Below are 24862 nucleotides of genomic sequence, written 5' to 3' on the forward strand. Positions count from 1 at the left end.
GTAGTCAAGTTTTCAGGCAAATTTAAATTGGCTAATTGAAGCAAGCGAACATTCTAGAAAAATTAATAGTACTGGACAAAAAACAGTTCCTAAAGTGTTAACTAAAATTTTTATCGGTAGTTCATCTCATGATAGAATTGCATAACAGGTAATGAACCTAAAGCAGTCATATTATAGTGCAAAAAATAAAATTTAAAAGCTATCAAGATTACATTAAAAAATTTTCAAAATCCTCCTAATATTTAAATCAAAAAAAGGGGGGATAGTAGAAGAATATCATGTAAGGAAAAATATCCTGTAAGTAAATTATATCTAGAAAATTTGTACTTTATTTATTTATTTATTTTTTTAAATATGTTTTTATTGATTTCAGAGAGGAAGGGAGAGGGGGATAGAAACATCAATGATGAGAGAGAATCATTGATCGGCTGCCTCCTATATGCCCCCTACTGGGGGCATGTGCCCTTGGCCAGAATCAAACCCAGGACCCTTCAGTCTCTAGGCCAACGCTCTATCCATTGAGCCAAACCAGCAAGGGCTAGAAAATTTGTACTTTAGAAAAATAATTGTAATGCTAAAAGCAAGACACCCATGAAAAACACACATGGTGTCAAAACAAGCCAGAGGAAAATCATTTGGGCAAAAAATGAAAAAAAGATCCCAAGTCAAATTTATAGGAAATATTCCTTTATTAACTTTTGGTCAAGAATATGTTTGTATATTTTCAGAAAACAACTCCGAGACCATGTGGATTCCGGCAACAGAGAGGAATCGACAGGACTACTCCAGCCATGAAGACAGAAAAGAAGCAGTCCAGAGATGGAAGACGCTGACGTCGCCTTGCCATACTAGCAGTCAGCAGCTGTGCGTCACTGCAGGTTGCCCAGGACCAAACCAGAGAGGGTCGGACCTGCATTACCACCATTTCTCCACCATCCAGAACTGAAATATCATTGCTGACATGTGCACATAAGGAACTGTTTGACATTGAAATTGGGTCGCAAAAGAACTGTCAGCCCAGAAAGAAACTCACTACAGACTGATTCATTTGCCTTTAAGCATAACCATTATTGCTTGTCTCATTTTTGGTTCTTATAAGTGTATTTCTAGTAGCACATGATCTCACTCATCTAGGGGAAATGATGAACAACATAGACTGATGAACAAGAACAGACCCAGAAACAAGGAGGAATGGATCAGACTGTTGGGCCTCAGAGGGAGGGTAGGGAAGGGTGGGATATAGGGAATAGATCAACCAAAGGACTTGTGTGCATGCATATGAGCCTAACCAGTGGTTAAGGACAACAGGGGGGTGGGGGCATGTGTGGGGAGGGGTGTGGGATGGGAATGGGGGGATGAGGACAAATATGTGATACCTTAATCAATAAATAAATTTTTAAAAATATAAATAAATAAATAAATTTTTAAAAAGACGCCCCCAAAAAAATTGATGTGAGGGACAGAGAGAAGGAGGGAGGGAGGGAGGGAGGGAGGGGGGGGAAAGAAGGTAGGGAGGGAGAACCTGTTGCTCCACCCATTCATGTATTCACTGGTGGATTCCTGCACATGCCCTGACCAGGGATAGAACTCGCAACCCTGGCACATCGGGATGAGGTTCCACCCGAGCTACCCAGCCAAGGCTCTTCTATTTTTCATAGAGCCTCTAATTCAGGGGTGAGGAATCTATTCTTTGCCAAGGGCCATTTGGATATTTACTAGTATAACGTCATCTTGCAGGACATACTAAATTATCAACTTAAAAATCAGCCTGCTATATTTGGTCAAACAATTACTTAACTCACCCTTATTGCCTTGGCAGGGCCAGATCAAATGATTTTGTGGGCCTTATATGGCCTGCAGGCAGGATGCTCCCCACCCCTGCTCTAAACGGATGAAACACAAACTCTTTGGCATGGCATTCACTCACATCTAAGTACTGGAAAAATAGAATGATAAGCAAAAACAAACAAGGGCCTTGTCCTCATGGAGCTTAACACCCATCTGAATAATGTCAATGACTATCTTTGCAACTACTCATGAAAATAAAGGTAAATTGGAAATTGTGATAAGTATAAGGAAGGGCAAATACAAACACAGTATTAGTCCACAAGGAAGAGTGGTGAGAAATGAGACTCAAGACCTGAGAAGCTGGATTATATAGCTTGTAGATTTTACAGATCATATTAAAGATTTGTGTGTGTGCATTTTTCTAATAAGCAGAAGAATTATACAATGACAAATGCATGCTGTGAAGATCAGTCTTGCTATTAAGAAGGGGACAATAGCTTTGGAAAAACTAGAATGGAAGTAAAGATATTAGGAGATTACTCCAGTGGTCCAAGCAGATGATTACAACCAAGCTTTTTTGATCATGCACTCCCCATCACTAAGAAATTTTTCATTTTTATCTCCAAAATATGTACAGTTGATCCTTGAATAACATGGGTTTGAACTACATGGGTCCACTTAATAAGCAGATTGAAAAAAATCCTCATATAAGGATCAACTGTATATTTTATTTATTACTAATTTTCTGACATATATAACCAAAATATTGAAATTTTAAAGGGCTCAGAAAAAAAGAAATAATATTTTAGATTAAAATTATACTTATTAATGGCAATAATACTTTTCTTACATACACAAAATAGTGCTTCAAAGGTGTAACACTAACGGTGGCTTATGTGGGGGTGGGGGGTGGAGGTAGGTAGGTAGGTAGAAGAGGATAAAAGGTGGATAAATGGTGATGAAAGGAGACCTGACTTTGGGTGGTGAACACACAATACAATGATGTATTTTAGAAACCCACACTTGAAACCTATATAAACCTATTAATCAATATAACTCTAATAAACATATTTTTAAATGACCTATTTTGATGTTTGGCTTCATTGGATATTGCAAAGACACTGCTACACAAATAAAAGAATTGCAAAAGTAAAATAAAATAATTGCTATACTTACTAAGACATGATAGCAAATTTCAATCCTATACCTTAATTATGCAAAAGTTTCTATTGAAATTAAGCTAGTAGATTACCAATGTTCACTGATATAAATGTTTTTAGAGAAAATAAAAAGATTCCATTTTAATATTTTTAGCAAATAGGTTCAAAATCCACTGAAATTAGAAAATTATATTTCCAAGTCTTGAAAGTTTGCACATATAAAGTCATCGTAGTTTTTGTCAACAATATAAATATATAATAACTAGAGGTCCGGTGCACAAAATTCATGCACGGGTGTGTGTGTGTGTGTGTGTCCCTCAGCCCAGCCTGCACCCTCTCCAATCTGGGACTCCTTGAGGGATGTCCAACTGCCCGTTTAAGCCCGATCCTGGCCTGCCTGCCTGATTGCCCCTAACTGCTTCTGCCTGCCAGCCTGATCACCCCTTAACCACTCCCCTGCCAGCCTGATTGACGCCTAACTGCTCCCCTGCCGGCCCGATTGCCCCTAACTTCCCTCCCCTGCCAGCCAGGTCGCACCTAACTGCCCTCCCCTGCAGGCCTGGTCACCCCTAACTGTCCTCCCCTGCAGGCCTGGTCCACCCCAAATGCCCTCCCCTGCAGGCCTGGTCCCCCCCCCCCAATTGTCCTCCCCTGCAGGCCTGGTCCCCCCCCAACTGCCCTCCCCTGCAGGCCTGGTCTCCCCCAACTGCCCTCCTCTGCTGGCCTGATTGCCCACAACTTCCCTCCCCTGCAGGCCATCTTGTGGCATCCATCTTTGTCCACATGGGGGCAGCCATCTTGTGTGTTGGGGTGATGGTCAATTTGCATATTACTCTTTTATTAGATAGGATGACATTCATTATTAAAACATCATCTCTACCCTGAAATGACAGGAGGGTTTAATTTATTATTATTTTTAAAAGTTATGAAAAGATTTAGCATATTTGGGACTTGTATGTGAGGGAAAGAGGAGAAAGAAGGGGGTAGAAGGGGTGGGGGAAGAGAGGGAGAGAAGGAGAGAGGGAGAGGGAGAGGGAGAGGGAGAGGGAGAGAGGTTTAACTCATTTTTAAGTGAGATAACTAGAGTAAAAAATAACCAGTGAACATCTTCCTCTTCTAAAAGATATTCAGGAGTGTCATATAGATTCTCCATGAAAAAAGGAGACAGGAGTGGGGAGTAAGGAAAAGAAATTATATTTTAGGATTTGTTTTTCTGATACACACACACACACACACACACACACACACACACACACTATTGATTTCAGAGAGGAAGGGAGAGGGAGAGAGATAGAAACATTAATGATGAGAGAAAATCACTGACCAGCTGCCACTTACACGGCACCTACTGGAGATCAATCCTGCAACCTGAGCATGTGCCAAGATCAGCAATGAACAGTGACCTCCTGGTTCATAGGTGGATGCTAAATCTCTAAGCCATGCTGGCCGGGCTATTTTTCTGTTTTATTTTTCCTTGAGTGGTGCACAAAAAAGTACCTGGCTCTTCAAATATTTTATAACTGAAAAAGAATCTAACAAAATCATAAAGAGACTACCATAAGCACCTGTATTGCCATCCATTACAGCTAACTGTACACTGCATAATTTATTTCAATATATGTGTCCTGAAGCTTCAGCTCTGCTTTTTAAGCTTGTTTCAGTAAGTTTCCTGACAAAGAAATGCATTTTAGTATGTTCTGTTTTCTCTCTGAACATGATTTCAGTCATTTTCACAGAAGCAGAAAGACCAAATTTTTAGACAAAGGTATAGAACATTGAGGGCAACCTCAAAAGAGGTTTTAATAAAATGTTACTAAATTTTGATGTATGATTAAGAATGGAACTGAATTATCACATAACTCAGAATATCACTGAGTATAAATTGTGATGCTTGCATAATTTCATTACATAATTTTACAAGTACATTATAAACAAAAAGCCAGGTTAAAGATATAAATGCATATTCAAACTATTATTGATAATGTAGGTCTGTTTATGGCATACTTGTTTCTGCTTTGTACCATGGCAGATAAAAAGTTCATAGTAGGAGAAAGAAAATAAAAAACACTGCCATTTTCTTGTTTGCTCAAAAATGCATTTTAGTGTTATTTTCATTCAGTAGTTTCACTGTAGGTATTTTTTAAGCCACATGTGCATTAGTGAAGATTGTCGAATTAAGACCAGTTAATATACTTTGTAAATAATCTTAACCAAGCCACACTTAATATTGCAATATGCCACAGCTAAGAGCAAATGAATGTGAGCAATTCTATCAACTTTTCCATATTGAGAAGACCTAAACTCTTGGAATACCTCACATGCCAGAAATAACACAACACATACTAAACTTTGTGAGTTGCAGATAAAACATTATTTAGGAAGAAAATTATAACACGAAAAGTGTATATTAGAAAGTGAGAAAGAGCTCAAATCAATGACATTAGTTTCTGCTTTAAGAATTTTTTTTTAATAGAGCACACTGAACCAAAAGAAAACAAACAAAAAAAAGGTGATCAAGATCAGAGTGGAAATCAATGCAATAAAAGAGAAAAACAATGGAGATAAAAAATAAAAGTTTTTAAAGATCTATAAAACTGACAAATTCCTAGCCAGAGGAAAAAGAGAGAAGAAATAAATTACAAGTAACCAGAATAAGAAATATAAAAAGTATAAGGGAATATTATAAAAACCTACACCAATAAATTTGATGTCTTTGACAATCAGTAGATAAAATGGACAAATTCCTTGAAAGACACAAACTACCAAAGCACATTCAAGGAGAAGTAGATTACATGACTAGCTCTACATCTATCAAATAAACGTCATTTTTACTTAAAAACTGTCCTACAAAGAAAGCTCAACAGCCAAAGGGTTTCACTGGTGAATTTTAATAAATGTTTAAGGAAGAAATAATATCAATTTTATGCAACCTTCCAGAAAATTGAGGAGAAAGTTACGTCCCAACTCACTCTATCAGGTCAGAATTACAAAAACCAGGCACAGATATAACTACAACAAATTACAGACCAATATCCCTCAGGAATACAGATAAAAAAAATCTTTTTAAAAAAAGTTTTTGAAAATCAAATTTAAAACTACATAAGGCAGAGTGAAGTTTTTAAACCAGAAATGTAATATTGATTTAAAATTTTTAAATAAACTGAGGTAGCTCACATGTTACAGATCAAAAATGGGAAAATCCTCCCCTAGCTGGTTTGGCTCAATGGATTGAGCGTCGACCTGAGGACTAAAGGGTCCCAGATTCGATTCCGGTGAAGGGCACATGCCCAAGTTGTGGGCTCGATCCCCAGTGGGGAGCGTGCAAGAGGCAGCCAATCAATGATTCTCTCTCATCATTAATGTTTCTCTCTCTCTCTCCCTCTTCCTTCCCCTCTGAAATTAATAAAAAAATATATTTTTTTAAATGGGAAAATCCTTTTACATCAATAGATTCAACAAAACATTCAACAAACTCCAAAATTCCTTCTTTTTTAAAAAATAAGTTTTTATTGATTTTCAAGAGAGAGGAAGGAGAGGGATACATAGAAACATCCATGACAGAGAATCATCTATCAGCTGCCTCTTGCATGCCTCCTACTGGGGATCAAGCCAGAACCTGGGCATGAGCCCCGACCAGGAATCAATAATTCAACAAAGAACAGGTGTTGGTAAGAATGTGGAGAAAAGGGAACCCTCATGCACTTTTGGTGGGAATGCAGATTCATACAGCCACTATGAAAAACAGTATGGAGGTTCCTAAAAATTTTTTAAATGGTACTGTTTTATGACCCAGCAATTCCACTTCTGGGTATATATCTGAAGAAACCAAAACACTAACTGGAAAGAATATATGTAGCCCTATGTTCACTACAGTTTTATTTACAGCCAAGATATGAAAGCAACCCAAGTGCCCATGAATAGATAAGTGGATATAAAAGCTGTGGTACATATATCAATGGAATATTACTCGGGCATAAGAAAGAATGAAATCTTACCATTTGTGAGAACATGGATGGACCCAGAGGGCATTATGCTAAGTGAAATAAGTCAGACATTGGAAGACAAATACATTGAAAGACACTGAAGTACAATATGGTAGTTACAAAATAGTCATGGGGATGTAAATTACAGCATAGGGAATACAATCAATAATACTGTATTAACTGTAGATGGGCATATGAAATATCGGGGATCACTTTGTAAAGTGTATGATTGTCTAACCACTATGTTGTACATCTAAAACTATAAAATAATATTGAATATAAACTACAATTGAAAAATAAAAAAGGAAAATAAAAATATTTTTTAAATATAGGAAATAATGTATTGTGAGGTTTATGACATATAATTAAGTAGCATGTATGATAAAAGCACAGGTAATAAAAGGAGGAAATTGAAGTTATACTGTTGTAAGGCATTAAGCTATATGTGAAATGACGCATTATTGAAAAGTAATTGTGGGTAATGCAGCCTAGGGTACTCCATTAAAAGTAATTGTGATATGGTAAACCCTAGAGCGATCACACAAAACAGTTCTGGAAGGCTCACATTTTCTGATTTCAAACTTACTACAAAGATGTAGTAATCAAGGCAATAGTATAGGCATAAAGATAGACAAACAGATCAATGAAACAAAAACACACTTATATTATGGCCAACTGATTATCCACAAGGGTGTCAAGGTAATTCAATGGGGAAAGAATAGTCTTTTCAACAAATGGTGGAGACAACTGGACGGGCCCATGTAAAAGAATGAAGTTGGACCCCTGACACTAAACACAAAAATTAACTCAAAATGGATCAAAGACCTAAATGTAAGATTTAAAACTATAAAACTCTTAGAAGAAAATAGGTGTAAATACTTGTTACCTTGGATCATACAATGGTTTCTTAGCTCTGACACCAAAAACACAAACAAAATATTGATAAACTGGACTTCATCAAAATTAAAAAATTTTGTGCTTTAAAGAATACCATCAAGAAAGTAAAAAAAAAAAAGAAAAAGAAAAGATAAGAAAGTAAAAATATCCCAAAGCATGGGAGAAAAATTTTGCAAATCATATGTATGATAAGGGACTGCACTCTAAAATATATAAAGAAAAAAATTAAATAAATAAATACGTATATAAAGAACTCCTACAACTTAACAATAAAAAGACAACCCAATTTAAAAATCAGCAAAATATCTGAATAGATACATCTCCAAATAAGATATACAAAGGGCAATAAGGCCATGAAAAGATTCTCAGCATCATTAACCATTAGATAAATAAATATCAAAACCACAGTGACATACCAAGTCACACCTACTAAAATAGCTATAATCAAAAAGAAAGGTAGTAACAAGCTAGCTAGCCAGGATGTGGAGAAATTCAAACTCTCATCAACTGCTGGTGGGTTATGTAAAATGGACCAGCCACTTTGAAAATTATCAGACGGTTCCTCATATATTAAACACAGAGTTACCATATGACCTAGCATTTCCACTCCTGGGTATATAAACAAGGGAATTAAAAACATATGTCTACACAAATATTTACAGCAGCATTTGCCTTAATAGCAAAAAACTGAAAATAACCCAAATGTCAATCAACTGAACAGTTAAACAAAATATGATATATCCATACAATAAAATATATTCAGCCATTAAAAGAATGAAGTACTGATTCATGCTATAACATACATAAACCTTGAAAACATCATGCTAAGTGAAAGATCCAGTCACAAGACTATATATTATATAATTTCATTTACATAAAATACCCAAAATAGATGAATCTATAGAACTATAATTTAAGACTAGTGGCTGCATAGGGTTGCGGGGGTGGCGGGGGGGGTGGGGTGAGGAATGGTTGGAGGATATAGAAGGGTAACTGCTAACTCCCTTTAGCAGTGTTTCTTTTTGGGGTGATGAAAATGTTCTGAAATAATTGTCTTGATGGTTACACAACTCTGAATATACTAAAAACCAGTGAATAGTACATTTTAAATGGATGAACTGCCCCGCTGCAGTGGCTCAGTGGTTGAGCATCAACCTATGAACCAGAAGGTCACTTTTTGATTCCTGGTTAGGGCACATGCCCAGATTGCAGGCTTGATCCCCAGTAGGGGGTGTGCAGGAGGCAGGCGATCAATGATTCTCATCATTGATGTTTCTATCTCCCCCTCTCCCTTCCTCTCTGAAATCAATAAAAATATGTTTAAACTAGAGGCCCGGTGCATGAAATTCATGCACTGGGGGGGGGGGGGGCGGGAAGGGGTCCCTCATCCAGTCCTGCGCCCTCTCGCAGTCCAGGAGCCTTGGGGGATGTCCGTCAGTCAAACACATCCTTAGCACTGCTGTGGAGGCGGGAGAGGCTCCCACCACCGCCACTGTGCTCGCCAGCAGTGAGCCTGGCTTCTGGCTGAGCAGTGCTCCCGCTGTGTGAGTACACTGACTACCAGGGGGCAGCACCTGCGTTGAGCATCTGCCCCCTAGTGGTCAGTGTGCTTCATAATGACTGGTTGTTCTGCCGTTTGGTTGATTTACATATTAACCTTTTGCACTCAGTTGTCGAGTGTGACTCGACACGGTTAGCATCGGTAGCAGCTCTTTTTATACTCTTTGAATGTATCAATAATTTGAAATATAAAAAAGTCCAAATAAATAAGTTTGTATGAAAAGAAACTCCAGTTTTTTATTCTACTGCCACTCTTTGTAAAATCTGGGGTATTTAAAAAATTAAATCCCGAGTAGAATAAAGGAATCGAGAAAAAAGCAAGCGAGTACAAAGGGTTAACCTTTTATTATATAGAATGGATATATATTAAAAGCATGTATATTACATCTCAATAAAACTGTTATCCTCAAAAAAAGAAAAAGTAGGTATTAACTATAATTATGAACTTATATTCAAAATCTTCTAATAAACTCAAGCTGTAATTTTACAAATTAAAAGAGGCATAGCTATTTAATAACACAAGAGATAGAATAAAAGAAAGCTGTAGTATCTAAGTATATGAATATCAAAGTTGACTTTGGAACAAGCATTAATAACAGATATAAAGAGGGACATCTCATAATGTAAAAAAGGGATCAATTCATCAGAAAGACACTGCAATTCTAAATGTTATGTACTAATTGACAAAGCTGCAAAATACACGAACTAAAAACAGACAAAACGGAAAGAGGAAACAGATCAGCAAATACAGATGAAGATGTCAACACTCTCCTTTCAGTAATTGAAAGAGTAGACAGTAAATATAGATTACTTTACTCGCAACCAACTTTATCTAACTGATATATATATAACCATATTGTATCTAGTGCACATGGAACAGTCACCAAGAGAGATCATATACTAGGCCATAAACATTTAAATTTAAAAGGACTGAAATTATACAGCATATATTGTCTGAAAAGAATGTAAATAAATTAGAAATCAATGAACAAAATGATATCTGGAAAATCCTTAAGTATTTGAAAATAAAACCACATATTTCTGAATAACCCATGGATCAGAAAAGTCACATAGGAAATATTCTGCACTGAATAATTAAAACATAATATATCATAATTTGTGAGATATAACTAAAGCAGGGCTTAAAGGAAAATTGGTAGTTTTAAGTACTTAAAACAAGAAATGTTTACAATTTATGATCTAAGTTTCCACCTTAAGAAGTTAGAAGTGGCTCTCCCTCCAGGAGCATGCCCTTCCCCCGCCCCCCCCAGGCATGTTACCATTACCTTCCTCACTCTCAAACTCCAAGGGCCCTGCCTTTACTTCCATAATTCGTCTCCTAAGCCCATTTCTTCTAGAAATTACATCTTCTACCTCTGCAATTTACCAAATAAATGTTCTCTTACAGTTTGGGTCTTGGCTCTGAATTCTTTCCTAGTCAGAACTCAAGTACCAAGGTTGCTGAACCCAGGTTTGGTCTGACCCCACCAGTTCCTGTCGCTCTGCACATAACATAATGGTGTCTCTACTTGGATTGTTCTTAGAGTGACTCAGATGGTTTCATCACTATTGTATTTTAGCTCCAGGCCCAGATAGCAACAAAACCAGCCACTGCTGACGTTAGGACCAGCTACTTTGAATAATTAATTACCTCGTGACCTGGTGGCAGCCAACCAATCAGTGGAGACCACAACCCTGTAAGGACACACCTGGAAAACTGCTGAATAGTCTATTAACCTTTAGGAGGAGGACCCAGTGAGCTCTCTTATCCCCTTCCTTCACCCCATGGGCATGTTACCATTAGCTTCCTCTCCCCCAAGTGCCAAGCGCCCTACTTTTACCTCTATAACTAATTTTCTAAGCCCATTTCTTCTAGAAATTACTTTTTTTACCTCTGTGATTTACAAAAAAAAGTCCTCTTTAAAAAAAAAAAAAGTTAAAAGAAAAGCAAATAAAACCCATTATAAGTAGGAAGAATCACCATAAAAGCAAAATGAAAGAAATAGAAAACTGAGAGAATCTAAGATGATTCTTGGAAATGATTGATAAAACTGATAAACCTCTAGCTAGAATGATCAAAGAAAACAGAAAGAGAGAAAATACAAATCACTAATATCAGGGGGGAAAGGGACTTCACTACAGATCCTATAGACACTTAAAGAATAAGTACACATCTATCTATATATATAAAACCCTAATATGCAAATAGACCGAATGGCAGAACAACCGAACAACCAGTGGCTATGACATGCGCTGACCACTAGGGGGCATGCACGGAATATGGCGGGCATTGGCCATGGGGGGATGGTGGAGCAGGTGGGCGGGTGCACCAGACCAAGGTGGGGCGCCAGTTGCTATTATCAAGGCAAACCTCTAGTGGTTACTGAAAATTCTTTGCTCCCACGCACCGCAGTCCCACCTGGCGCTTGCACCTGCTGACGGTGCCTGCCCTGCTTGCACCCGCAGCTGGCGCCAGAGCCGCTGCTCACACCCACTGCCAGCGCCTGGCGCTGGTCCCGATCACTTGGCGCTGTCAGTGGGTGCAAGCAGCAGCTGCCATTCCAATCGCCCCTGAGGGCTTCTCCACTTCCCCCTGCTCCTGAGGGGCAGCAGCTGCCGCTCGCACCCGCTGAGGGCACCGGCCCCGCTTGCACCCGCTGTTGGTCCTGACCCCTATCGCTCTGCGCCGTCAGCGGGTACAAGCGGGGCAGCGCCATCAGCGTGTGGGAGCGGCGGCAGCGGGAGCAGGGCTGCTGCGGGAGGCGACGGACAGGGGTGTGGAATATGAGCTGAGACCCACCCCTGTGCCCACCACAGCCTCACGGCCCACAGTTCCTTTCAAGGTGCACGAATTCGTGCAGTGGGCCCCTAGTTACAAATAAATCTATGCCAATAAATTTGACTACTTAGATAAAATAAAATTACCAAAACTCACATAAGGAAAAAAATCTGAATAGTTTTATATCTAATAAAAAAATTGAATTTGTAATTTACAAACTTCCAATAAAGAACTCTCCAGGTCTAGATAGTGTCAACTGTTAAACGATATTAAACATTCAAGGAAGAATTAATAAAATTCCAAAATCTATTTAAAGATAAGGGAGTACTTTCTTGCTCCTTTTGGGAAGCCAGTACTACCATGATACCAAAACCAAAGACATTATAAGAAGAAAAAAAACTACAAACACCTCCAACCCTGCCACCACCACTACCACACACATAAAAGACAAATGATTTAACTGACACTTCAAAAAAAAAAAAAAAAGGTTAATTCACTCATGAAAACAAGTTCAACACCATTCGTCATCAGGGTAATACAAATTAAAACAAAAATGAGATATCTCTACATGTCTAGTAAAATGGTTAAAACTAAACAGACTGACAATACCAAATGTAGGCAACGATGGAGAACAAAAACTACCATACACTGCTGGGGATGGATGTGGGGGAAAATAGGAGTGTGATACAATCACTTTTGAAAATAGTTTTCAGTTTAGTATTAATTTAACATGCAATCAACATATGACCCAGTATTTATCCATACAAAGATCTGTAAATGAATGTTTACTAGTATACTTAATTCTTAATAGCCCAAATCTGGAAAATATTCAATTGTTTACCAAGAAGTGAATGGATAAGTTTTAGTATTTTCATACAACAGAAATAAAAAGGAAGTCAAAAATAAAAAGGAACAAATCACTGATATATTCAAGAACATGGAAGCATTCCAAAAGTATATGCTGAACAAAAGTAACCCTATATACAAAAGAAGTAAACAATGAATGGATTCCATTTATATGAAATTCTAGAAACGGCAAAACTTATCTATAATTACATTAAACAAATCATCAATTGTGTGGGGCCAGTTATAGGAGTGAGGTGGACTGCAAAGGAACATGAGGGAACTTTGGGGGTGATGGAAATGTTCTAATTATTTTTCTTAAATATACTTTTATCAATTTCAGAGATGAAGGAAGAGAAAGAGAAGGAGATAAAACTTCAGTGATGAGAGAGAACCATCGATTGGTTGCCACCTGGAAGGCCCCACTGAGGATGGAGCCCAAAACCCAGGCATGTGCCCCAACCAGAATCAAATCGGGACCTCCTGGTTCATAAGTCTATGTTCAACCACTGAGTCACACAAGCTAGGCTAATTCTTGATTAGGGTGGTGGTTACAAAGGTGCATACACCTATCAAAACTCAAACTGTGTATTAAATACATGTGCAGATTTTTATGTAAAAGTTGATTTAAAAAGTAAAAGACTGGCCTTAGCCAGTCTTACTCAGTTGAGAGAGCATCAGTCTATGGACTGAAGGGTCCTGGGTTCAATTCCAGTCAAGGGCACATGGCCGGGTTGCAGGCTCAGTCCCTGGTGAGGGGCGTGCAAAAGGCAGCAATCAATGATTCTCTCTCATCATTGATGTTTCTATCTCTCTCTCCCTCTCCTTTTAACTCTGAAACCAATCAATTAGTATTCTAATATATAAAAACCAGGGTCCGTATGACCGAAGGCTCGACCAAACACCGGAAGTCAGTCCTATAGTCAGTGCTGGGTTGCCACGGCTAATGACCCAGCAATGACTGCTGAGGTGGCTGCAGATTAGGCCCGGAGAGAGGCCTGGGGAGAGAGAGGCAGGGTCTGATCCACAGCCTCTGTGGCAGCTGTTGATCAGCCCTTGCCTCTTTCTCTCCAGGCTTCGCCAGCAGCCGCGCCTCTCTTTCTCTCCGGGCCTTCGAGGGGGCTGCTGATCAGGCCCGGAGAAGCTGACTGGCATAGAAACTGACCAATCAGAACCAAATCTGGGTGAACTGTGAGGAGCCAATGGCTGCATAGGAGGCAGAGCTTTTGACACTGACTGGCATAGAAACTGACCAATCAGAACCTAACTGGGTAAATGGCAAAGGCAGAACCTAAAGTGGGGACTGAGGAGGAATTTTAAGAGCAACCGCTCTTTGGTGTAAGGTGTAAGAAAGCGGTTCAATTTTTTAATGACCAGTTTGGCAGTATAGTGCATACGGCTGGCTATCAGTCCAGATATAGGGATTATGTATTTTTGTCTGCCAAGAGCATCTCCTCTTGCTGAAAAAGGCTCCCCCCCACACCATTTAAGCAATCCTATCCTATATAATTTATCTATACTAATAAAAGAGTAATATGCTAATTAGACCAGGTTGACCGGCCATCTTCCGGATGTCTGACTTCCTTCCAGACAAAGCCATGGTGGTGGGGGCCGAGACAGAGGCAGTTAGGGGTGATCAGGCCAGCAGGGGAGGGCCGCTGGGGGTGAGATCAGGCCAGCAGGGGAGGGCAGTTGGGGGCGAGATCAGGCCAGCAGGGGAGAGCTGTTGGGGGAAAGATCAGGCTGGCAGGGAAGGGCAGTTAGGGGTGATCAAGCAGGCAGAGGCAGTTGGGGGTGAGATCAGGCCAGCAGGGGAGAGCAGTTGGGGGAGAGATCAGGCCAGCGGGGGAGGGCAGTTAGGGGCAGGCAGGCAGGCAGAGGCAGTTAGGGGAGATCAGGCAGGCAGGCAGAGAGGTTAGGTGCGATCGGGCAGGCAGGTGAGCAGTTAGGAGCCAGCGGTCCTAGATTGTGAGAGGGATGTCCGACTGCCAGCAGTCGGACATCCCCCAAGGGGTCCACGATTGGAGAGGGTGCGGGCTGGGCTGGGGGAACAGCCCCCCCCACACACACGAATTTCGTGCACTGGGCCACTAGTGTGTGTGTGTGTGTGTGCGCTTCAATTTCATATATATATATATATGTTTCTCTATCTCTCTCTCTCTCTCTCTATATATATATATATGTATATACATATATATATACATATATATATATATCGTATTTTCCAGCGTATAAGACAACTGGGCATATAAGATTTTCTTGGGTTAAAAAGTCGTCTTATATGCCGGAAAATACGGTAGTCCAATATATCTAATCCCATCAATATAGTCCAATATACCGTATTTTCTGGCGTATAAAACGACTTTTTAACCCAGGAAAATCTTATACGCCCAGTCGTCTTATACGCCGGAAAGTATACACACACACACACACACACACACACACACACACACACACACACACAACTTTCTTTTTAAAAAAAAGGAAAAAGAGTGCCCTGACCCTAGCCAGTTTGGCTCAGTGGATAGAGCAGCGGCCTGCAGACCAAAGAGTCCCAGGTTCAATTACAGTCCAGGGCACATACCACGGTTGCAGGCTCCTCCCTGGCCTGGGCCCTGGCCCGGGCACGTGCAGGAGGCAACCAATCGATGTGTTTCTCTCACATTGATGTTTCTCTCCAGTCTTTCCCTCTCCCACTCTCTCTAAAAGATCAATGGAAAAATATCCTCAGGTGAGAATTAACAACAACAAAAAAGAGTGCCGGGTCTGCTCAGTGGTTAGAATGTCAGCCCTCAGACCGAAGGATTGTGGGTTGGATTCCCGGTCAAGATTCCCTAGCCCCAGGAGGGGCATGTGTGGGAAGAAACCAATCTTTGTGTCTCTCTCACATCAATGTCTCTCTCTCTCTCTCCCTCTCTTACCTCCCTTACACTCTCTCTAGAAATCAATGGAAAAAATATCCTTGAGTGAAGATTTTAAAAAAAGTAAGAGTGGTACGGCGCATATACTGGTATGGGCAGAAAGTTATATCTCTACGTAACATCATTCACAAAAATAAACTGGGCTAAATAAAAACATAGAAAACAAATTGCAATCGCATTAAAAGAAAAATAAGAGGTTATATTTATAATTATAGGAAATGAATAGTGTTCTTTAAAAAGACATTAAAAAGCAAAAGCTATAAGAAAGAGAAAGATATATTGGTATTTATTCATCAAAATTAAAACTTCTAGACCATAAAACTTAAAAGGGCTCTGGGAAATATATCTGCAACATGTAGTAAAAGGAAACATTAGATTCCATAATTCAAACAAACAAACAAACAAAAAACATTAAAAAAATACTCCTAAAATTCATAGGTGAAAGATGCAACCCTAAGGGAAGAGGATGTGGGCAAATTCATCTATATAGAAATCAAATGGATGACAAATTTATAAAGATGAACTTCACGAGCAATCTAGGAAATGGAATGCCATTTTTCACCCAAAAGATTGGTGGTTAAAATAACAAATGGGAGTGTGCCTATGAGGAAAAATAGGGAACACAAGTGGGAGTACTGACTGATACAATCACTTCAGAGGGAATTTGAGAGTATATATTAAGCATATACTTTGAAAACTTGCCAACAACTTAAACAACAAAGGGAAATAGCTAAATAATAAGATACATTATACTATGGATGCATTTTTAAAAAGTGAAATACCTCTATATGTAACATATTATCTATAGATAATACATATGTATAACAACAAGGAAAAGACCTATTTCTGAGTGATTAAAAATACAAAGCAATAACTCTGTAAAGAAATAATGAGAAAATGCTTATATGTAATATGATTACATAATATGCATATAAATGCATATGAAAAGTATTACAAAGGTATGTATGAAAGGAGCTCGTATGAGATGGAGGAGGCAGAACTGAGGAAGGCTATTATTAGAAGTCCTAATCAAACTATACTAGGAGAATGTATTCTTGTATAATTTGTATAAGTTAATGTTAAAAAAATTCTGCTGATCTTAGTTGAGCTTGGGATTTTTGTCTGAGGAACCTTTTTTCATACAACATAAACATGGTTTCTATGTCGTATGGAAAGGAGTTTCTCAGACAATAGTTTAAGAAGACCTTACCCCCTGTAGCCTAGAATACCAAAGGAGTTTGCCAACAAACTTAAAAGTCTCTTCCTCATATTGCCTTCAAAGCTTTTCAAGTACCTCTAAATTTAAATCACTCTTGATTCTACTATCTGGTTTTATTTTTCATAGCAGTTATCACTAGCTGAACTTATCTGTTTATTCTCGTTTATTGTCTGACTCCCACTAGAATGGGAATGGCAAGACAATTTTGAATTCATATGATTTTAGTCAAGCCATTAAGAGTTTTCTTACAGTATCAAAGATACATTTTATTTACTTACCTTAGTTGGAAAAGGAAATTTGGAAGGTTCTGTTTTGCATGGTGTATGAATAGCCGTTAGAGGGGGAGGCCATGAATGCGTCATCTCCTGAAATGTAATTATTACAGTTTGTTTTCAACCAGGTCAAGGATAAAAATTACACAGCTAAAAACCAGATTTGTATTATAAATGCTGGTTTCATGATTGTTCCTCCAAAGGTATACATATTTAATCAATAAATATTAATTAAGCACAACTGTGTGCAAGGCACTATCGGGTAGGTAATAGGAAAATAAATAATATACACTCTCTGGCGTCAAAGAGCTTGGAGTTAGGATGATATAACCTTGTGAATAGTTACAGAAATTAGTCCGGTAGTCAAATACAAGGCACATAGTAAAATGCTACTGAGGAAGAGGTTGCTGTGGGAGTGGAAGGAGAGGGATAATAATAATAAAAGTAGCTAACATTGTGTACCTGTAATGAGCCAGACATTATGCTAAGTGTTTCACATGTCTATTACTCATATAGTGCTCACAATCACATTATGAGGTAGATACCATTATTATCCTAAGTCTATGTAGGATGAAATTGAAGCACAGAGATTAAGTTATTTATTCAAGATCACACATTTAGTAAGTAATGAACACAGAATTTCATCCTAGGACGTCTGGCCACAGAGGCTATTCACTGATAGGAAATATTGGTCAGGAAAAATCAGAAAAGAGATATCAAAAGCACATGAGCAAGAAGACAAACAAGCAAGGCCATAAGTCTGATTTTATTCAATACCTGCTGTCTAATCATATGCCAAGTATGTCCAAGTGGAGGTTTGGATAAGATCACAATGTGAATGTTAGGGAACCAGGGGAGAGAGAGGTATTGGGCATGGAATAAGGAGGGAGTGTTTTATTCTGGCATTTAGCTCAAAGTAAACCATTATACAGAGAAAATATAATAAAGGTGGTATAAGCTTTAAGAATTTACCTTATAGCTTATACCAACATAGTTATGTAAAGATACATGTTCAAGCAGCTCACACTAAAATAATGGAAGCAACCTAAATGTCCAATAACACAGGAATAATTAAATAAATTACCAGACATCCATACGATGGAACACCAAGCAGACAGTAAAATGAGAAATTTAAATAGTGACATGAAATGATGTCCACAGTATATTACTAAGTGACAAACACAAATCACAGTCTATGCCCTAGTAAATGTTTATATATGAAAAAAAAAATCTCTGGAAGATAGTTAACAATAGCTACCTTTGGGCAACAGAATGACAGAAATGACAAAAGACAAGGGAATTTGATACAGTCTTTACTACTTGAACCTCTAGAATCACTACCTGCACTGTAACTGCTCTTCACCTTCTTACAATGCTTTATTTTTTAATGGCATTTCACTTACTGAAATAAGTGATTTCTTATATCCTGCTCTAGAATGTCAGCTCAAAGGATGCAACAGTATCATTATCATCACCACTGTATCCCCAGTGTTTGATACACAGTAGGTGTTCAATTAGTAAGACTTGAATTAATAAATCCCTTTTTTTTTTATAGTAAACACATACTGCTTTTACATTACATTATTTTCCTTTAAGTTTGTTCCTAGAAACAGTATGACTACAAATATCAAGAAAACATGAAGGGAATTCAGACCTGAAGTTCCTTGCCCACTGCATATAGGGAAGGGGAAAGTAAACAGAAAATCATATACCCCAGGTTTTCAGTGTTGGCATTTTACACCTCAAATACCAAAATACCCTCAAAAGAAAATCCATCATCAAATGATTGAGCACTTATTACACCCAAGGCCATATGCCACCCTATATATATAAAATGCAAAATAAATAGTCAATGAATATGAAAGGAATAATTAAATATTTAAAAATCTAAGATTTCTTCTAGGTATTAGAATGCCATATATTTTTAAGGATTTGGGGAAAAGATATATGCTCCCTTAGATTTTTTTATATACATGCAACTGAAAAATGAATGCTATATGAAAATCAAAGGAAAAAGCTTATCACTGTGGTCTCTGTTGGTATGATAAAGGGGGGAGAGAAGTTCATTAGGATTCTAATAAAAAATAGAATCTATATATAACTTAAGAGGAAGGAGAGACACATTCCATGAAAGTTTTCTTTAAAAAAGGTAAAAGAAAGAGAACATGTATGGCTTAGGGCAGTGGTCGGCAAACTCATTAGTCAACAGAGCCAAATATCAACAGTACAACGATTGAAATTTCTTTTGAGAGCCAAATTTTTTAAACTTAAACTTCTTCTAACGCCACTTCTTCAAAATAGACTCGCCCAGGCCGTGGTATTTTGTGGAAGAGCCACACTCAAGGGGCCAAAGAGCCGCATGTGGCTTGCGAGCCGCGGTTTGCCGACCACTGGCTTAGGGAAACCAGTCTGGTTAATCTGTAGTGGGAGAGGTTAGGACTGGCCTATGGAAAATCTGGAATGTTAAATTTGGGCACTATTCTTTGTATGGGCCTTAGAGAGCCACTGAAAATTTCTAGGAAGCATATTAATTTATGAAGGTAAAAGGATTGAGGCAAAGAACCTGGTAGCAGATGAGCAGGGAGACTGAAGGCAGAAAGGCAGAGTGAGAACTGTACATTGCAATTATTGAAGCTCAAGGTAGCAGAAATGGAAATAAAGGAAATGAATATTTTCAAGGAATTTTCAAAGTCTATATGTAGTTTGTGACTAAATAGAACATGAGAGAAAGAAATGAGAGGTAATTAGGATGCTACACTTATAAGAATGGGAGAATGGTGGTACTATTAATGCAAGGAAACCTGATAAATTTAGACATGTTGAGTCTGAAGAAGCAGGGAGAAATCCAAATGGAGACCCAGATAAAAAAAAAAAACCAATTAAGAAACATAAACCAAAACCTAAAGGAGACCAAGGCAGAAGAGAAAGACTGAATAGCTGTCTAATAGATAAAGCCAAAAAAAAATGGAAAAAAGGGCAACTAACCGAGCAAAAAGAAGAGGAGAGGCTAGAAAATACACCCATATTTAAAAGGTAAGAGAGGACATAGGGTTCCCCAAAGGCAGAGAATGAGAGACAAGAAAATTGTATGGGAAATAAAAACAATGAAGCATAACAAACAGTCAAGGAAGAAGAAAAAAAAAAAAAAAAACCTTTAAAACAGCTGAAAGAACAGAGAACTCAAATGAAGTCCCCAATGACATCACAGAACAGATTCAGCAAAATGGTAGCGATAAAGGAGAGATTATACTGAGCTAAAGGAAAGAAAGAGGGAATAAAGTAAAAGTGACCAATGCAAGTAATCTTTCAAAAGTATCCATATTGAAATGCTAGTATAGACATAAGAATTTAGGAGCTTTTGCAAAAAGTACAAGTAATATGTTTCTGACAGTTTTTCTCTATTGAGTCAAAAGCAGTTATTTTGTCACTCATAAGTATGAGTGACAAAATAACTTTATATTTTTCAAAAGCTTTAAAATATCTTTCTTATACTTAGATTAGAAATAATTTTTAAGTGTAATTATTCAGGTGAGCAGCTTGTCAAAAAATTCAAATATTTATATACAAAATATACCATGATACTGAGATACATCACTGGACTTCCTCTTTTTTTCTCAATGGAGGAATATACTTTTTGGTCATATGTCACTTTTAAACATTCCATTAAACACTCAAAATGCAGTATTCAGAGGAGGTCTTTCAATGTAGGATTTGATCAGTGTGTACAGATGAATTACAAAGCAAGCTATTTTCAATGAGATGGTTTGACTGATAATAGCACTTCAAATTATTAACAGATAAGCCAGAATAAGTACAGTTATATTTGGTTCCTTCCTCTTTTTAAGGCCAACAGTTAAGACTGAAATTTGTTTTACTTAAAAACAAAAACCGCTCTTTGAGGACAAATAGTAAACAAACCAAGTGATTTAGAACCTAAGTATGAATATAAACATAATAAATAGAGTCAATTATTTTTTATGGACATAATCAAGTTACACATGTGAACAATCTGTTGCTTCAGATCCTTTGTGAAATAGAGGGGTAAATAGGGCAAGAGAGTGGCAGAGCATACTAAGAATTATTAAAAATAAAACACATAACTTACTTTAAGAATTTCATCCACACAGCTCACATCACCAGAAGCAGATGCCTTAGGAAAGAAGAAAAGAAATATACATTAGATTTGAAGTCACTTATTATTACAATTTTATCATTTGTTGTACAAATTCAATAACATTATTAGAAATAAAACTTAAAGAAGTACATATGCTCCCACTACTCCACATCAGAACACTTATTAGAATACTTGGATTACTTTTCTTAAATACAAATTTCTCAAAAACTAAAAATATCTTAATCACCAAACTGTACATGACTTTAAAAACTTTGTATTTTTCAAAAGCTTTAGAATATCTTTCTCATATTTAGATTAGAAATTACTTTTAAATGTAATTTTTCAGATGAACAATTTGCCAAAACATTTTAAAATTCTAAGGATCATATTGTTTGAAGAAAGAACAAATTACCACTTTTTTCTCTCCAGAGGAGTAATTAGATGACAAATGTCAAGAACAATGAGTTTTTCAATGCCACAGGAAAAATTTTTAAATGTTCTCAAAATAGCATTTTACCTAAACCTGACCCCCACCCCACTGTTTTAAGCTATGAGCTGTGATTTTCAGCTACTAACATTATCTTTATTTTTATTTTCTTTTTTATCCTCACCCAAGGATATGTTTATTGATTTGAGGGAGAGAGGGAAAGAGAGAGAGATAGGTGAGAAAAGGGGAAGAGTGGGAGAAAGAGAAACATCAATGTGAGAGAGATGTGTGTGCCCCGATTGGGGATGGAACCTGCAACTTAGGTATGTGCCCTGACCAGGAATGGAACCCACAACCTTTTGGTGTATGGGAAGATGCTCCAACCAACCAGGCCACCTGGCCAGTAGGAAATCTAAGATATTCATAGATCATACTTTTATTCTATAACCAACTCATCATTTTAATGTTTGAAACAATGAATGATATTTTCTCTACTGCACAAGAGGGCGAAGCTAACAACTCTATGGATCTATTTGGAAGTCAATCACAAGTCTTCCTTTAAACTTTTACATTCCTTACTATTAAAACAGAGACAGTTCAAGTTCAACCATAATTTCATGGTAAACTGCTCCACATAGTCACAATGTTAAAAAAAAAAAAAAAAGCTCTAAATGTGTGACTTACATCCAGTGGTTGGGAAGGTATTTTCAGCTTGGTGAGATGTGCTTTGCTGCTAGACTTCAATTCAGCCATGCTGTTGCCATGGGATTGACTGCTGTAGTGCTCAGAGGACAGCTTTGGTTCCATGGACTCCTGTCCGTCCATAGGCCGTACATAGGCAGTGGGTTTCTGTAACATTGAACTGGACTTTGACATCAATGAAGGTGGGAAAGACTGATTTGAGTGCTGCCCACTTGAAAAAGATACACGGGAAGGAGAATCCCAATTTGCATCAGGGTCCCGAGGTGATTTGGAACGCTGATGTTCCTTGTTATGGTGATCATTCCCGTGAGACCTGGAATGACTGGAGCTTAATGAAGAAACAGCCTGGGGTTTTCCGGGACTGGAAGAGCGTGATTTGGAGTGTTCTGATCCATGCTGGCCTTTTTTCCGGCTACTGCTTCCACTACTGCTATATGAATCACGGTCATGCCTCTGGCTACTACTATTAGTGCCACCACTGCCACCTGCACTGGTCCGCTGGCTACTGTGTCCACTCTGTAAGCCTGAGGACCGTTTCTGAGACTGAGAAGTGCTGGGTGCAGGTCCTACAGGAGTCCATTTGCTACTCTGATGAGAGCTCCCATGTCTCTGTTCAAAGAAATTTGGGTTAGATTTTTCATCTGCTGTCGGTGGTACTGCAGGCTTGGGAAGTGCAACAAGCTTTGGTATAGATCTGTCTCCTATGAAATCCTTCATTTCATCGTAGTTTCCAAGCATACTCTGAATACGACTTGATAGCTTATCTTCTTTACTAGTCTACAAAGAAATGTAAAATATAATTATATAATTAGCATAACTTGAAATAAGAGATACTTCTAAAGTGACTTTCCAAACTTCAAATGGAAAGGCTCTTACCTCATATCTTAAGGTTAACAACTCAAAGCAAACTCCAAATATATAATTTTTATAGTGAAAACAATGCACTGAAAGTGAAACACATTCATGCTAAAACACAAATATTCTATAGGACACTGAGAAATATATATAATAAGTTCCAGGAGGAGAAAAATACAAATTTCACCAATAAATATACTGACACAGTACTGAAAATCTTTTCAAGAACAGGAAAAGTAATCTGCCTTTATATAATTAAGTTCCAGGTCATCAGATTATTCATACACAGTCTAGGAAAACATTACATTCCTAATAATTAAAAAATTTAGTGAAACAAGTTATACCCAACTACTGTTTTTTAAATTTTAATTCCTCTATTACTTTGACTCATCAAATTAAGAAAAGTCCCAGTAACAAATTAAGCATAGAAAATCCATTGGTAAAAGTTTTAAATTCTCCCCAATAAATTTAATTTAAATGAATAAATAAATAAGTTTTAAATCCTAACTACTAATTCTGACCAATAAATGCTCCACTATTTGAAGTCAATAGTACATACTTTAAACTTTAAGAATTATTCTTGGATAATAAGGAAGTCCAAGATGTATCCAAGCTTTAGGACTCTTTCACATTCATATACATGGAAGAAAGTCTACCAATAACATTAAAAAAGGAAATCAAGACTGAGTCACTATTTTACTTTGTGGTTGGCATGAATCAAAAAGGACTTTAAATCATTTGAAAATCAGTATGATCCCTATTAAACAAGAGAGCTAAATATACAGCAATTTATAGACAATATCAAGATTAGAAATAAAATCCAATTCATTACAGCGTAATTACAAAATAAATGGTACATGATTTTAATCACTAATCCCAAATCTCAGGTTTTGTGTTATACTCATATAAATCAGGTTAGTTTAACTGCCTTTATTAGAAAACCCTTAAAAGCTCTGAATGCATGGCTTTTATAGATCTCATATAATATCCATAAACATTAAATGTTCTAAGGATAAATCCAGGATATGCTGTTACATTTATTTATTTTTATTTTTTGCTGTTACATTTATATTTCATCAGAAAAAAAGTCTAACACAACTTCTCAATCTCATACTATGGCAATAATGGTCATTACTGCTGTTATAGATTGTATTATAGCTATTATACAAAATATGTCTTCAAAATGTAAAAATAGTTCAAATGAAACCCAAAGCCAAATCAAATAGTAGAGACATTTGTGGCCACTACAGCTACATTAGTCATCAGAAGTGGTACCATTCAGTATTTTATGTCATCCGAAATCAAGCACAATGGTAGTTATAAAAATAGCAATTGGTTCCAT

General features: G+C 37.5%; 1 protein-coding gene across 2 annotated transcripts in view; it reads right to left on the minus strand.

Annotated features, from left to right (window-relative positions):
• AFF4 (ALF transcription elongation factor 4) overlaps window positions 1–24862 on the minus strand; it is an 86568-nt gene that overhangs the window by 36618 nt on the left and 25088 nt on the right. For both annotated transcript variants that reach the window (XM_079771068.1, XM_079771069.1), the window contains 3 exons: window positions 22648–23442; window positions 21528–21572; window positions 17429–17515 (listed from right to left, as the gene is read on the minus strand). In XM_079771068.1, the coding sequence (XP_079627194.1) occupies window positions 17429–17515; window positions 21528–21572; window positions 22648–23442 (927 nt within the window). The remainder of the gene's footprint in view (window positions 1–17428; window positions 17516–21527; window positions 21573–22647; window positions 23443–24862) is intronic.

This window comes from Cnephaeus nilssonii (genome assembly GCF_951640355.1).
Source record: "Cnephaeus nilssonii genome assembly, chromosome: 5".
Lineage (NCBI taxonomy): Eukaryota > Metazoa > Chordata > Mammalia > Chiroptera > Vespertilionidae > Cnephaeus > Cnephaeus nilssonii.